At 50.4% G+C, this 13,540-nt stretch overlaps 2 protein-coding genes across 2 annotated transcripts; one reads left to right on the top strand and one right to left on the bottom strand.

Moving 5' to 3' along the window:
- The first annotated feature begins 5,608 nt into the window (after positions 1-5,608).
- Positions 5,609-9,304, top strand: Ly6g5c (lymphocyte antigen 6 family member G5C). Its single transcript, XM_021150108.2, has 3 exons — positions 5,609-5,729; positions 8,037-8,201; positions 9,141-9,304. Exons 1-3 carry the CDS (start codon positions 5,609-5,611, stop codon positions 9,302-9,304), a joined length of 450 nt encoding a protein of 149 aa, XP_021005767.1.
- Positions 9,305-11,774: 2,470 nt separating this feature from the next.
- Positions 11,775-12,840, bottom strand: Ly6g5b (lymphocyte antigen 6 family member G5B). Its single transcript, XM_021150120.3, has 3 exons — positions 12,702-12,840; positions 12,477-12,605; positions 11,775-12,172 (listed from the first exon to the last, which is right to left on the bottom strand). The coding sequence occupies exons 1-3, from the start codon at positions 12,757-12,759 to the stop codon at positions 11,775-11,777; spliced, it is 585 nt and encodes a 194-aa protein (XP_021005779.1). The 5' UTR covers positions 12,760-12,840.
- Between the last annotated feature and the right edge of the window lie 700 nt (positions 12,841-13,540).

Genomic DNA, 13,540 nt, shown 5'->3' with positions numbered 1-13,540 from the left:
TCTGGCTGCTTGTGAGATGTTCCAGATGTCCAGACAGCTAGTGGCTTGGGCGGGGAAAGCAGAAGCCCTGGAGGGTGAGCTTGGGAGACCCTACTCAGGCCAGCTTAACTTCCCTGTCTCAGCTATCATGCATTGAGCCCACAGTCCAGACCCTTCGTGTGCTGTGCCCAGTGTTCACACAGCCACCATGGCTCTCACTACCTGCCTGGGCCTTCCTGCGGGCGGCTGCCTGGGTGGTGGTCGGAATGCCCCTCCTTTATAACTGTACTTTGTGGTGTATGGTTCTGCCTCCTCAGCTTCTCTCCTGAAGGTGCTTCCCCACCCCCACCCCCATTTTCCTTGCTCAGCTCTGCTTATCTCCACAGCAAACCAACCCCATGCCTGTCCTTGGCATGACACCAAGTCTGTCCATATACCATGTTTGCAAGTCAGCACACAGCCAGTGGGGACCAAGGGCCAGGCCCCAAGCCCTCCTGTCCTCCCAGCTCGGAGCCTGAGGAAATGGGATCCTCACACCTCTTATTCTGATCTTTGGACCCGTGGGATGGAATGACAGGCTGGCCTCCTTCCCTCGGAAACTTGTGTCAGGTGAAATCACCCCAGCTCTGCCTCCTGGGCCACTGCCCCGACCACGGTGCTGAACAAAGACATCAGTGCTTTCTGCTGGCTACAGCCCCTGGTTTCTGTGTGCCCTGTGACCCCCCATGTGTGACCCTCTAACCGTGGGGCTGTGTGTCTGTCAGCTCAGCAGCTTGGTGACAGTGTGCTGAATCTTAAAGAGGAGGAGGGCCAAGACAGGTGATATGACTAAGGTGTGGGGTTAGAAGAGGGGAGACAGCCATAGTTTCTGAATGTTCTGCCTTTGGCAAACAGCAGGCAGAGAGCTAGCCACCCAGGAGGCAGACAGGGTGGGATGTGTATAGGAAGAACCTACTCGGGGTAGAGCATGGTAGCAGCATACAGTCAGGCAGAGGCAGTTCTGAGTTCAAAGCCAGTCTGTTCTACATAGCAAGTTCCAGGTCAGACAGGGCTACATAGTGAGACCCTGTCCCCAAAGCCAACATGAGCGTGCTCACGGACCTTACCCTACCATCCCAGGACAGATTCCTGGAACTGTCTGTTCAGGCCAGGGACCCTCTAATCTTATCTCCCATACCTTGGAACACAAGATCGCCCCCTTCTTGGACAGCCATCAGGGAATGTCACCTAGCCACCTTCTAGGAGAGATCAGATGGAGTCCTTAGGTATCTTAAGCGGAAGTGAGAGGTAGTTGCTCACCATGTGCCTTGTGGACTCCCTCACCGGGGCTGTAGTCTACTACAGATCGCTCTCCGTATCCCGTAACCTCAGGGTGGGGACTGGCTGTCTGCCCCTTTCTCCCTAAGGCTCAGCAAGCTGAGGCAAAGTCAGCTGATGTGCCCCCACCGCAGCTACTAGGGCTCTGGGCCCTGCTGCTCTAGACACCAGGTTGGGCCTCCCTGATACCCAGGCACCTGGGAAGCTAGGCCAATGGAGGGAAGGTCTCTAGAAAGATAAGCTGTTTAAAAAAAAAATCTTAACAAAAGGGGTGGTCTCTAAACCCTGGACAAGAACACACCTTATCTTACTGTCGCTGACCAGCATCTAGGCCTGCACTGTTCCCGGGGTAGGTTGAAGATTTACTCCAAGCCCCATGAAGAGAAAATGTTTCCTCCAAAGCTGTCAAAACTGAGCAAGGGGCCTGGGATGAAGGGCCCTGAGGGTGGGGGCCCAGCTATTTCAGAAAGCCGGGTCTCCACTTGTCTGACTATCCATCCATCTATCCATCCATCCATCCATCCACCCTACCTCCTTATTACCATTGTCATTAACATTCAGCTAAAGGCTCTGTTTCTCTGAGTGACTTCTCTCACAGAAGCTGGCTCTCCAAGGCCGTCACCACAGCCTGCCCCTCGTGTGTGTTATCTCTTGTTATCTGTGATGGCGCACATTCTGCCCTCAGATCCTGCCTATTTCATCGCTTGGCTGTTCACCTTCTGATATGCCTTGTCACAAGGCTGGGCACTCAGCATGGATGTGGTCATCTGCTACTGTCCTGTGATGACTGTTGCAGCAAAGCTGTTGTCCTAGAAACAATGGGTCTGGGCCCTGGGTCCTCACTAGTCGTCTCCAACAGCTGACAGAAAAGAAACAAGGGGCTGGGGTGGTCAGGAGATGACTCGGTGCCTCTAGCCCACCTGGAGTTGGAGTCTCAGCACTCTCATGGTGGCTCACAACTGTCTGTAACCCCACACCATCTTCTGTCTTCCCCCCCCCCTCACCCCTAGACAGGGTTTCTCTGTATAGCCCTGGCTGTCCTGGAACTCACTTTGTAGACCAGGCTGGCCTTGAACTCAGAAATCCACCTGCCTCTGCCTCCTGAGTGCTGGGATTGAAGGCGTGCGCCACCACACCTGGCTCCATCTTCTGTCTTTTACAGGCTCAGTGTACACTGTGTACAGACACATCCATGTGTGTAAACTTTTTTAAAACATTACTAGAAAAAGAAACGAGGGCTCTAGACACACTACAAAGAAAGGCCCACTGTCCCCTGAGACACTTCAGGGCTGTGACCATCCCTGGCTCGTCTCATGGCCCTGAGCTCCAGCGTGACTCCTTTTCTCCCTTTGCAACAGGGACTGAACCTTTGCCGCTTCAGAGTGTGTCCTGTGCACTGTTGGAGTCTCCTGATCTCTGTCACTATGTGCTCATTCACTCAACAGACATTTGCATCTTGTATCAGAGGGTACCAGATATCGCCCCAGTCCTCCAACATTTTAGGTTTCATTCCGGCCGGGCAGTGGTGACCGCACCCTCAGAAACATAAACCCCAGCTCCTCCCCTTCCCACCGCTCCCCCACTCCCCATCCATCTTTCAGGGCTTCGGTTTGTCCTCCATTGGTTTCCCCCTTAGTCCTGAAATGTGGTGCTTCATGGAAAGTTCTTACAAGTATGGGGATGGGGGAGGGGGGCACTAGAGCAGGAAGTGTCTCCTGTAACACAATGTGGCTTAAAGAAAAAACAAACAAGGGCTGGTGAGATGCTCAGTGGGTAAGAGCACCCGACTGCTCTTCCGAAGGTCCAGAGTTCAAATCCCAGCAACCACATGGTGGCTCACAACCATCCGTAACGAGATCTGGCGCCCTCTTCTGGAATGTCTGAAGACAGCTACAGTGTACTTACATATAATAAATAAATAAATCTTTAAAAAAAAAAAAAAAGAAAAGAAAAAACAAACAAGTCTCAAGCCTACAACCTACCTGGGGAGAAGGAAAGAAGCAAGCAAGCCATCCAGCCCTGGGTCCCGGGGCCTAGAGAAGGACGTGTTTGCAGCGCCACCTTCTGTGGACGCAGCACCAATCGCTGAGCGCCCACTGGTGCGCTGGCTCCAAACATGGGTGTCCATGCCCGCCAATCACCTACCCTGCTGCGTTTGCAGGGGGCCAGCCATGCATCCTCCCCAGAGCAGATGCGCCGTCAGCCGTGGAGTGGGGACTCTGAGCACTGAGTCTGGGGGCGTGGAGACTGGATGCACTGACCTGCAGCCCAGCTGCGCTGCACACAAAGAAAGGTCCTGGTCACTTCTTTGTGCAAGTCTGCTCCACCTCTTTCATCCCACGTTCTGGTTCTGCCTGACACCAAACCTGTCCATCAGTTTTAACCCTGAATCTACTGTAAAGCTCAGGGTTATGGTTCCTGTCATCCCAGTGTAAGGAGACTATGGCAGGAGGGTCAGTCCAAGGGGAGCCTGGGTTACTCAGGCCACGTCTGTTACAGAGTCAGATCTTGTCTACAAGTTTTAAAAAACAAAACAAACAAACAAAAAAAAAACACAATATTTACCTCTATCCATTCATAACAACTCCGACATCACCTCGCTTCCAAAAACCTATGTCACCATCTTATGACTACACTTGGGAATTGCACTCTGGTCTGGTTTCACACCCTATACTATGGATTTAACCTACGTCCGTGATGTATGCTAGGCTAGGCAAACAACACAACTAACCAGGCTGGCCTCAGATTCACAGTGATGACAGAATTAAAGGTGTGTCCCGTCACACCCAGCTTATTTTACTTTTATTTTGAGACAAGTTTACACGAGATTATCCAGGCTCCTTTTGAACTTGTAGCTCAGTCAAGTCCTCTTTTCTTTCCTTTCCTTTCCTTTCCTTTCCTTTCCTTTCCTTTCCTTTCCTTTCCTTTCCTTTCCTTTCCTTTCCTTTCCTTTCCTTTCCTTCTTTTTTTTTTTTTTTTTTTTTTGAGACAGGGTTTCTCTGTGTAGCCCTGGCTGTCCTGGAACTCACTTTGTAGACCAGGCTGGCCTCAAACTCAAAAATCCACCTGCCTCTGCCTCCCAAGGGCTGGGATTAAAGGTGTGCACCACCATCGCCCAGCGCTCAGTCAAGTCTTAAAACCTGCAGTCCTCCTGAGCATCTGAGTAGCTGGAAAGACAGGCCAGTGCCAGTAGGCAGATTGGCTTCTACTCTTAACCCCTTCATTATCCAGTATGCAACAAAGGCAGAACTTTACAAAACATCTGGCCACATTACCTCTCTGTTTTAACCTTATGGGATTCATAGCCACTATGTCTCAAGATCTCCATGCCAGGATCCAGGTCAGAAACTTGTCTCTCCCAGCCTCCAGATTAGGATCACATGTGAGCCTTCCAATTCTGGATTGTAGTTCATTCCAGATATAGTCAAGTTGACAACCAGGAATAGCTACTACAACATGTATGTGCATACAGACAGACAGACACACAAACACACCAACTGGAAGGGGTCAGAGAGAGTGAGACCCAGCATGACCACTCACTGTCCTCGACTCTGGTTGCCATATGGCTGGTTCTCGAAAGTGTCTGTGGCTGTAACTTCCCTGCCAGGATGGACTGTGACCTGGAATAACAAGCTAAAATAAAATAGCCTCCTTTGTCGATCATGGTGGCACACGCCTTTAATCCCAGTACTCAGGAAACAGAAGCAGGTGGATCTCTGAGTTTGAGGCCAGCCTGGTCCATGGAGTAAGTTCTAGGACAGCCAGGTCTACACAGAGAAACCTTGTCTCAAAAAGTAATAATAATAACAATAATAACAACAATAATAATAATAAACTGGGCGTGGTGGCACATGCCTTTAATCCCAGCACTCGGGAGGCAGAGGCAGGCAGATTTCTGAGTTCGAGGCCAGCCTGGTCTCCAGAGTGAGTTCCAGGACAGCCAAGGGCCAAGGCTACACAGAGAAACCCTGTCTCGAAAAACCAATAAATAAATAAATAAATAAATAAATAAATAATGATGATGACAATGATATTAACATCAAAACATATAAATAAAAATAAACACTCCCCCTTCCCCTGGTTGCTTTTGTCAGGGTATTTTACGGAGCACCAGGAAGGGAAACAGACAGGACAAGTCCTTCTGCGTTCCTGCCTCCAGCCAGGATATTAGGCCCAGGGAGCTGTGGGTTGAGGACACTCTGCACTGCCTGTTCTGGTGCCGTTCTCCACCTCAGACTGGTGCCCCACTCCCTCCTCTTGGTCAGCCTCTCTCCAACCAATATAAGCCCAGGCTGGAGGCTGGAGAGAAGCCATGCTTTTTATGGCAGGCCCTGCAGCTAGCTGGTCCCTGAGGCCCCTGGGACTCCATGGCGTCCCCCAAGCCTTGTGTGCTGTCCTCTTAACAGTGCTGGTCATGAAGACCTTGGTTCTCGGTAAGTGGCTCCAGAGCAGTGGTTCCACCTTCTTTTTTTCTTTTCTTTTGGTTTTTCGGGACAGTGTTTTTTCTGTGTAGCCTTGGCTGTCCTGGAACTCACTCTGTAGACCAGGCTGGCCTCAAACTCAGAAATCCACCTGCCTCTGCCTCCCGAGTGCTGGGATTAAAGGCGTGCACCACCACACCTGGCGGGGTTCTACCTTCTTGATGATGCGACCCTTTAATACAGTTCCTCATGTTGCAGTGACCCCCAACCATAACATAACATTTTTTTTTGCTACTTCATAACTGTAATTTTGCTACTGTTATGAATTGTAAGGTAAATATCTGATATGGGGCTCTTGTGAAAAGGTCATCTGACCTCCAAAGGGGTCGTGTCCCACAGGTTGAGAGACACTGCTCCAAAGAGTCAGAAGGGTCACCAGGCCAGCTAGGTGGAGAAACTCTGGTTTCTCCAAGGGTCTGGACACTTCTGTCCATGATATACAAGTGAAACCAGCGGTAGGCATGATACCATGGGCAGATGTGTGGGGAATGTCCAGGAACTGTGATGGCCTGATAGTCAGTCACCGCAAAGGAGAGTTCTCGGGACAGCCTTGTTGCTGTTGCAACAACAGTGTTCTGGAGATACTGAAGGGATCATTTCCAGCTCTAAGGGCAACACAGACTAGGGAGGACTGGAGTTGTATTCACAAGGCAGAAAGAAGCCTTTGCACTACACTAAGCTATCCGTTCGTCCTGGGCTCTTAACATGTGGACTGGACCAAGGGCCAGGGAAGAGGGGGCTGCATATGCAGGCAGTTCATTGGGAGACAGAACAGGGCCTTTGGTAGCTAACCTCCAACATGAGCCTGTCCAGGGACCAGACAGCAGAGTAAGGCAGGTAGCATGGGGCTATTGAGGTCTCCTGTCTACAGGACACAGACTCTCTCTGTCTTCTCACAGACCTTGTTCTCACCTCTGAAGACCACATTGTAAAAAAGCATGTTGGAACTGGACAGGGGTGGCAAGTGCCCAGGAGGTAGAGGCAGGAGGATCTCTAAGTTCAGCGCTATCCTGGCGTATAGAGTGAATTCCAGGACAGCCAGTGCTACACAGATAAACTCTTGAAAAACTAAATTAAAAAGGGAAAAGAAAAGAAAGCGTGCCCACCGGTGGCAATTCTAGTACTCAGCCAAGAAGGTTGAAAGCCAGGTGTGTGTGTGTGTGTGTGTGTGTCTGTGTGTGTGATGTTTAAAAGAAAATACAGAAGGCTGAGGACCTGAGTTCAATTCCCACCAACCACAACCACATGGTGGCTCCCAACCATCTATAAAAGGATCTGTTCTCTCTTCTGGCATTTAGGTATACATGCAGATAGAGCACTCAGACACACACACACACACACACACACACACACACACACACACAGAGAGAGAGAGAGAGAGAGAGAACAAACTACTACATTTCTTCAATTCTAACCCATGACTTCAATCCTAGCATAGCACTTAGATCAGATGAGATACCAAACGACTAAGTCATAGAGGAAAGGCTGTTCTAACAGGGCTGGATGGACAGCTTCAGCTTCTTCCCCTGTAAATGTAAATTAGGCTTATGGAATGCTGGGTATAGGTTAGCCCTTCAAATATATGCCAAATGGATACATTTCTTTGGGGGTATAACATAGAATGTAGGTCTGTTTTGTTGTTGTTGTTTTGATAGCTTTTTTTTTTTTTTTTTTTTTTTTTTTTTTTTTGAGACAGGGTTTCTCTGTGTAGCCCTGGCTGTCCTGGAACTCACTCAGTAGACCAGGCTGGCCTCGAACTCAGAAATCCGCCTGCCTCTGCCTCCCAAGTGCTGGGACTAAAGGCGTGCACCACCACGCCCAGCTTTGATAGCTTTTTTTGAGACATATCTCACACTATGGAGCCCTGGCTGTGGCCTGCTACTTTGTAAACCAGGGTGGCCTCCAACTCAGAGATCTGCCCAACCATGCCCTTGAGTATGGGGTTTAAAGAGGAGGAAGCACCGGCCAAACAGGCAAGGGTGGTGACTTTTTTTTTTTTTTTTTTGAGACAGGGTTTCTCTGTGTAGCCCTGACTGCCATCGAACTCACTTTGTAGACCAGGCTGGCCTCAAGCTCAGAAATCCGCCTGCCTCTGCCTCCCAAGTGCTCAGATTAAAGCCCAGGCAGGGCAGTGACGTCTAACAAGAGGTCTGTTAAGGCAGACGGCTTTCAAGAAGCAGAGGTTTTATAGTTGTAGAGCCACAGTTCCGTTGGAATGGGGCAGGGACATCTGAGTCATGGAATTCCTCTTTGTTCTAGGCGATACCAAGCTTGAGGACCTTCACCCTCAGTCCCTTCCACTGAACAAGTACCTGCATTGCTACCGATGTCTGCTGGAGACAGAAGAGCTGGGGTGCCTCCTGGGGTCTGACACCTGCCTGACACCTCTGGGCAGCAGCTGTGTCACCCTGAACATAAAGAACAGTAAGGGGACCCCTCCTCCCACCTTGGGCCAGCTCCCCACCAGGCCTCCTCCCAGTGTCCTTTGCGATACATCAAGTCTTGTTTCCACCACCCTTAGACGTTCCAGCACTTTTTCCTTCTCAGCTCAGAGCCACGACCTCCCACTTTCCTACGCTGTCCAGCCTTGAAGGGCCCTCGCTCTCCAGAGGCACTGGGCTGTCCTAAGTGGTCAGCATCCCCTGCTGTCAGAGACTCTCTTCTGGCCTTGCAGACACTTTGGGGCTCATGCTCAGGCAGCTTGGTCCTTTGTTCTGACATACATCACAGAGGTCCCTGTCTGCTTCCCTGGCTTTAACTAGCAGTCTCAGACTTCTTCCTAGCTTAGAAGGCTTCTTCTCATCCCCTGATCCCCACTCAGGTGTCTCCATCATTTCCTGCTTGGAGGACTAACAGCATCCTCCCCCCCACCCCCCCGTTCTCTTCTTTTACCCACCCCCTACCTTTACTAAATTAATAGCTGCTCAGTGTGGACAACGTGGAGGTGCACCTGAGCTCTGTAAGAGCATTAAGCACTCCTGACCACTGAGCCATTTCCCCAGTCTCTTTCGCCTGTGATGCTAGAACTCAAACTCGGGACTTGTGCCTGCATTCTACCACTGAGCTGCACGGCCCCATTCTATCCTCTTCTGCTGAAGAAAACCACACCCTGTCTGCAGCCCACCCTTCAGTATACCTCCATGTCTTCCTCCTCATGGTCCATGACGCTTGGTCTCCTTGCATGGTCACAACTTCAAATCCCTCAAGCTTCCCACGCAAAGCTTCCATTGCCCAGGCTCACTGGCCATCCCGTTCGGTTCTCTATGGCTTTCTCTCGGTTCAGGGAAGGATGTAAGGGTGGTAGTGGTATCTGTGTGGACTGAGGGTGAGTTTGGGGGCTCTGTGCCTGTGCTCCCTCCCTAGGCAGCGGTTTTAATGTCATGGTGAGTGACTGCTACAGCAAGGAGCAGATGGTTCATTGTTCATATACCCGTGCTTCCCCGGTGTTTGGCTTTTGGATATTCTATCAGTGTTGCTTCCTGGATTTCTGCAACAATCCGGACAACAGAAAGAATAGCATGCACTAGGACAGCAGGAACCCGCCACGTCCGGCCAGCTGACCTCCGGACTAGATTTCCATCTGAACCCATCGGGACAACTCCAAAGCCCTCACTCACTACATCGTTGACCCCAGGCTGGCCTCCCCTCTCCATCCATACCCACAATGCTCTCCTACCTCCATTTTGTTCAGCCCCCTCTTTGGTCCAAAATTCCCAGGTGTTCCCCCCAAATAAAATAGTATGCAAAGTGTTTGTTGTCTCCTCTGATGGAGGTGAAGCTAGCCTGTCATGGAGCTCCTCTACTGCCCAGACCTAGATATATAAAATTGAAGAGGAACTGGATGCCCTTCTATGGTGAAGGTTGGGTTGGTTAGATTAATAGGTATCCTGAGAGGCACTGTCAGACCAGAGCTGAGAGGGGGTGAACTGAGAGGGCTCAGAGGCTATATTGGCAAGATACAGAATATGAGCAATAAGGTAGACCCAGGGAGGAGGGGTGCTCAAGGAAGACACTGGGGAGGGGACAGTAGCCTCAAGAAAACCAAGGAACCTTGCTCTCTGACTCCCAAGTTTAGTGTTCCTTCCTAAACCTGGCTCCCAGTTTGACCAATTAAATCTGACCAGAGTCCATCTGGGGAGGGAGTGTGGATTTTACTGTATACCCCTTACTGGCCTCCAACTCCAGATTGTCCCTCCTCAATTTCCCGAGTGTTAACATTACAGCCTGTACCACACAAGCTGCTGTGAGCAGCGTCTACCTGAGTTAGGTGTGCTCAGGAAGGGCATGAGGGCACACTGGGTGCTGGCCAAGGCGTCTGCTGACTGAATAGCTTCCTCTGGTGTGTTTGTGACAAGCTTGTGCTCTGCTGGGAAGGTTTACAAAACAGGCTGCCGTTCCTGGAGGCTCGTGCACCTGATCTATGCTCCTGGAGGCTCACACATCTGATCTATTCAGAATGCTGAGGCAGGACAGCCTGGAGATCAAGGCCAGCCTGCATCAGCGTGAGACCAAATCGCAAAAGGCCAAAACAAGCCCCAAAGCTCTATGTATGTATGTGTCCCTAAGCACACATACCTGCGCATGCATGATCTGGACATCCGTGACCTCAGGCGCAGGTGACCACTTCAAACTACAGGACTGACTTACTCAGGCATTGGAGCAAAGGGGAGTGGGACCTCTTGCTGCAGAGTGGCTCTAGCACTGGGCTGAGAGGGGGGTGAGCTTGATCACACTCACCTGGAAGTGCTGGTGACCCCTGGATGACATTAGTGTCCTCTGTTGAATAATAAAACAGAGTAATGCAAAGCATCCATGAGTGCTTTCTCCGTGCTTGAAAATTTTCAGTTTATTATTTGAGATGAATTTGTAGCTTTGACTGTCCTGGAATTCACTATATAGATGAGGCTAGCCTCAAACTCAAGAGATCCACTTGCTTTGTTTCCCAAGCACAGGGATCAAAGGCGTACACCACCATGCCTGATCAGGAACTTTCAGTATTTAGGGTATGGTAGCATACACCTGTAATTCTAGCTCTTGAGAGGTAGGGGCAGGAGGATCAAGAGTTCAAGGCCAGCTGAGGATACTTGAGACCTTGTCTCAAAAAAATCCCCTAAATACTAGAACAAAGATTCAACAGCTGCAGCCTCTAGCATCTGAGATATACTGCAAGGTGCCAGGACCCTTGAAGGGATCCAGGTTGCTCACTACACAAGGACATGAACTTGAGTTTATTCTTAGGTGAAAACCTGGCACAGGACGTGAGTTTAATGTTCCAGGCTTTGAAGGTTATAGTTGAAGTGGGGCATCTATCTTCAAACTTTGGTCTTTAGCTAAGCAGAGGGGAAGGATGTGGCCTTTTTGGGTAATTTGAGAGGAAGCCATAAAGACCAAATTGAGTGGGCGGGGTTTGGTAATCCTGTTTGAATCCCACACTTAACTCTTTGACCTGGCTACACCTGCCCACATCTGAACCTGAAAAACACACACACACACACACACACACTGCCAAAAAATGTGACATAGATTTTGCCAAGTTTTGATTTATTACAGAGGAGACATGGGAGCCACTGCAACCCCTTACAAGGCAGGCAGTCAGGTGAAATGATGAGGCCAAGGACAGCGGACCAGGATGGTGGAGATAGTGAGATAGGTCGCTGTGCCAGATGTAAAGGTATGCAAGTCCACCCTTTGGCCTTGCTGCTGAGGCTCAGATATGGCATATGACCAGACTGAGGGTACACGAAGACAGTGACACTCAAAATGGGAATCATTGTCAAGTCAGCCTTGGTGAAAACCATCCTTAAGCTTCCTGAATAGGAGGAAGACAAACCAGCCCCCAGATCCAGGTGCCATACAGAAGCTGGCCATGTAGAGCAGAAAGCTTAAGAGATCAGAGGGCACCAGAGGATCTGAGTGTTCACAGACCGCAGAGCAGGATGCTGGGCCCCTCAAAGGAAGAGTCTCTCGGACAGAGCGGAATCTAGGAAGGGGAACACATCAGGGTCTATCCCAGGGAAGGACCAGAAGTCCTGAACTATTGAGGAACAAGTATATTTGGCGCAGGTCAGCAATGGACAAGCCCAGCTCCAGGGGCAGAATGAGAGACTCCAGACCCTCAGACACCTTATGAGCATGGAAGCCAGGCTGAGGCAGAGAGAGGTTCAGGACCTGGTAAAACTGTTTTATCTGAGACGCTGACAGGGGCATGCCCAGCTGGCTTCCTGGGGACCCATACAGGGTGCTCTGGTGCTGAGCACTGGACCAGGAGTTGCAGTAATCGTACTGGCAGCAATCGGCCTTATACAAGTACTCTGATTGGTAGATCATATGCCTTTCTTGACATCGGTAGGAATGATGCTGTCCACAGCCCCGTACGTGGAAGCGAACAGTAGTATCTAGAGGAGAGGGGACAGTTATAACCCTGGTTAATGGCTTCCCACTGTTCCCGAACCTCTATCTTCCCGGCATTCACGCAGACCTGACTTTAGTCCATAGATTCTCAGAAGACAAATTAAAAAAACAAAAACAAAAACACAAAGGGGGGGGGCAGAAAAAATAAATCAATTCATTTGTCTGCATACCCCGCCTCCCCTTCAGAGATGCCACTCTCTTCCTCGTGTGGCCCAACAACCCTCATGCTAAAGAGACCAAGCTACACTGCTCTACCACCCATCAGTCCTTGCCTAGAACTTGGCTCACTTTTATAGATGGTGATCACCATACACGGCGATGGAAGGCTGATGGTGCACTTTTCTGAGCCAGAAATGCAGCCTAGTGAAGGGTCTTCTAAGAGGCACAGGTGGCAGGTACGGACTCTGGCAACTGGAGCTTGGCACAGAGGACAAAGGAGATGGAGCCAAGAGCTCTTTCAAGCACACCCAGGACCAGCTGTCCCCACTCCTCCCAGACCCTGGTCTTACTTACCCTTCCCCAACGCAAAGCCCACCATGGTCAGCATACCTACAAGCTCGCGGGCCCTCATTATGGAATTTGGGGGGAGAGGAGCAACTCCCACAAAGTACCCCCAAGCCCCACCTTTCTTGATCTTCAGAGGCAGAATGAGTTTGACAGGCAGTCTGAGCAGAAACTGCTGTGGGTGCAGAGGTGCATTCCTGCCTGAGGCAGGATCCGGACCAGAGGAGGAAGTCATCTATTGGCAGGAAGAAGGCCTGTCCTCACCCACATTGTCTGGTTCCTGTGTAGGCCACAGAAGAGCACCAGCTGGGGGCTGGTGAGATGGCTCAGTGGGTAAGAGCACCCGACTGCTCTTCCGAAGGTCCAGAGTTCAAATCCCAGCAACCACATGGTGGCTCACAACCATCCGTAACGAGATCTGGCGCCCTCTTCTGGAGTGTCTGAAGACAGCTACAGTGTACTTACATATAATAAATAAATAAATCTTTAAAAAAAAAAAAAAAAAAAAAAAAGAAGAGCACCAGCTGGCTCTTTATCAGGTGTCTTCATCCTAGACATGCCTTGAAAGGCCTGTACCCCCACTTCAGGGACCTGTCTCTGCCACTACCTGCTGTCCACCCATACAGTAGGCTTGGCCCCCATTATGCTGGGAGAGGTTGGCCAGAGACAAGCCTTCCCACCTTTTCCAGATGGCTGGCTCAGGTCTCCCTGCAGGGGGCACAGACACCACTGAGCAACAGTTGGGGCTCTCTGGCTCCTCTCCAGTTTTATTTACTGTAGGGTTATATTCCCTTTAACAGCAAGACTGAGGGAGGGGACTTCCCATAAAGTCCCTACAGCAGCCACAA

The sequence above is a fragment of the Mus caroli genome, unplaced genomic scaffold (genome assembly GCF_978045245.1).
Source record: "Mus caroli unplaced genomic scaffold, Mus_caroli_1 scaffold_18, whole genome shotgun sequence".
NCBI classification, from domain to species: domain Eukaryota; kingdom Metazoa; phylum Chordata; class Mammalia; order Rodentia; family Muridae; genus Mus; species Mus caroli.
The sequence above is the reverse complement of the archived record's forward strand: the minus strand, read 5'-3'. Positions and strand labels throughout refer to the sequence as shown.

What these genes read in the sequence shown, in the direction of transcription:
- Ly6g5b (XM_021150120.3), bottom strand. Translation starts at nt 12,759, where the DNA reads ATGAGGGCCCGCGAGCTTGTAGGTATGCTGACCATGGTGGGCTTTGCG. An exon ending in GGGCTTTGCGTTGGGGAAGG is followed by an intron (nt 12,606 to 12,701) that starts GTAAGTAAGACC and finishes CTCTGTGCCAAG; the next exon opens with CTCCAGTTGCCAGAGTCCGT. An exon ending in GGTGATCACCATCTATAAAA is followed by an intron (nt 12,173 to 12,476) that starts GTGAGCCAAGTT and finishes CCTCTCCTCTAG; the next exon opens with ATACTACTGTTCGCTTCCAC.
- Ly6g5c (XM_021150108.2), top strand. Translation starts at nt 5,609, where the DNA reads ATGCTTTTTATGGCAGGCCCTGCAGCTAGCTGGTCCCTGAGGCCCCTG. An exon ending in CATGAAGACCTTGGTTCTCG is followed by an intron (nt 5,730 to 8,036) that starts GTAAGTGGCTCC and finishes TCTTTGTTCTAG; the next exon opens with GCGATACCAAGCTTGAGGAC. An exon ending in CACCCTGAACATAAAGAACA is followed by an intron (nt 8,202 to 9,140) that starts GTAAGGGGACCC and finishes CTCCCTCCCTAG; the next exon opens with GCAGCGGTTTTAATGTCATG.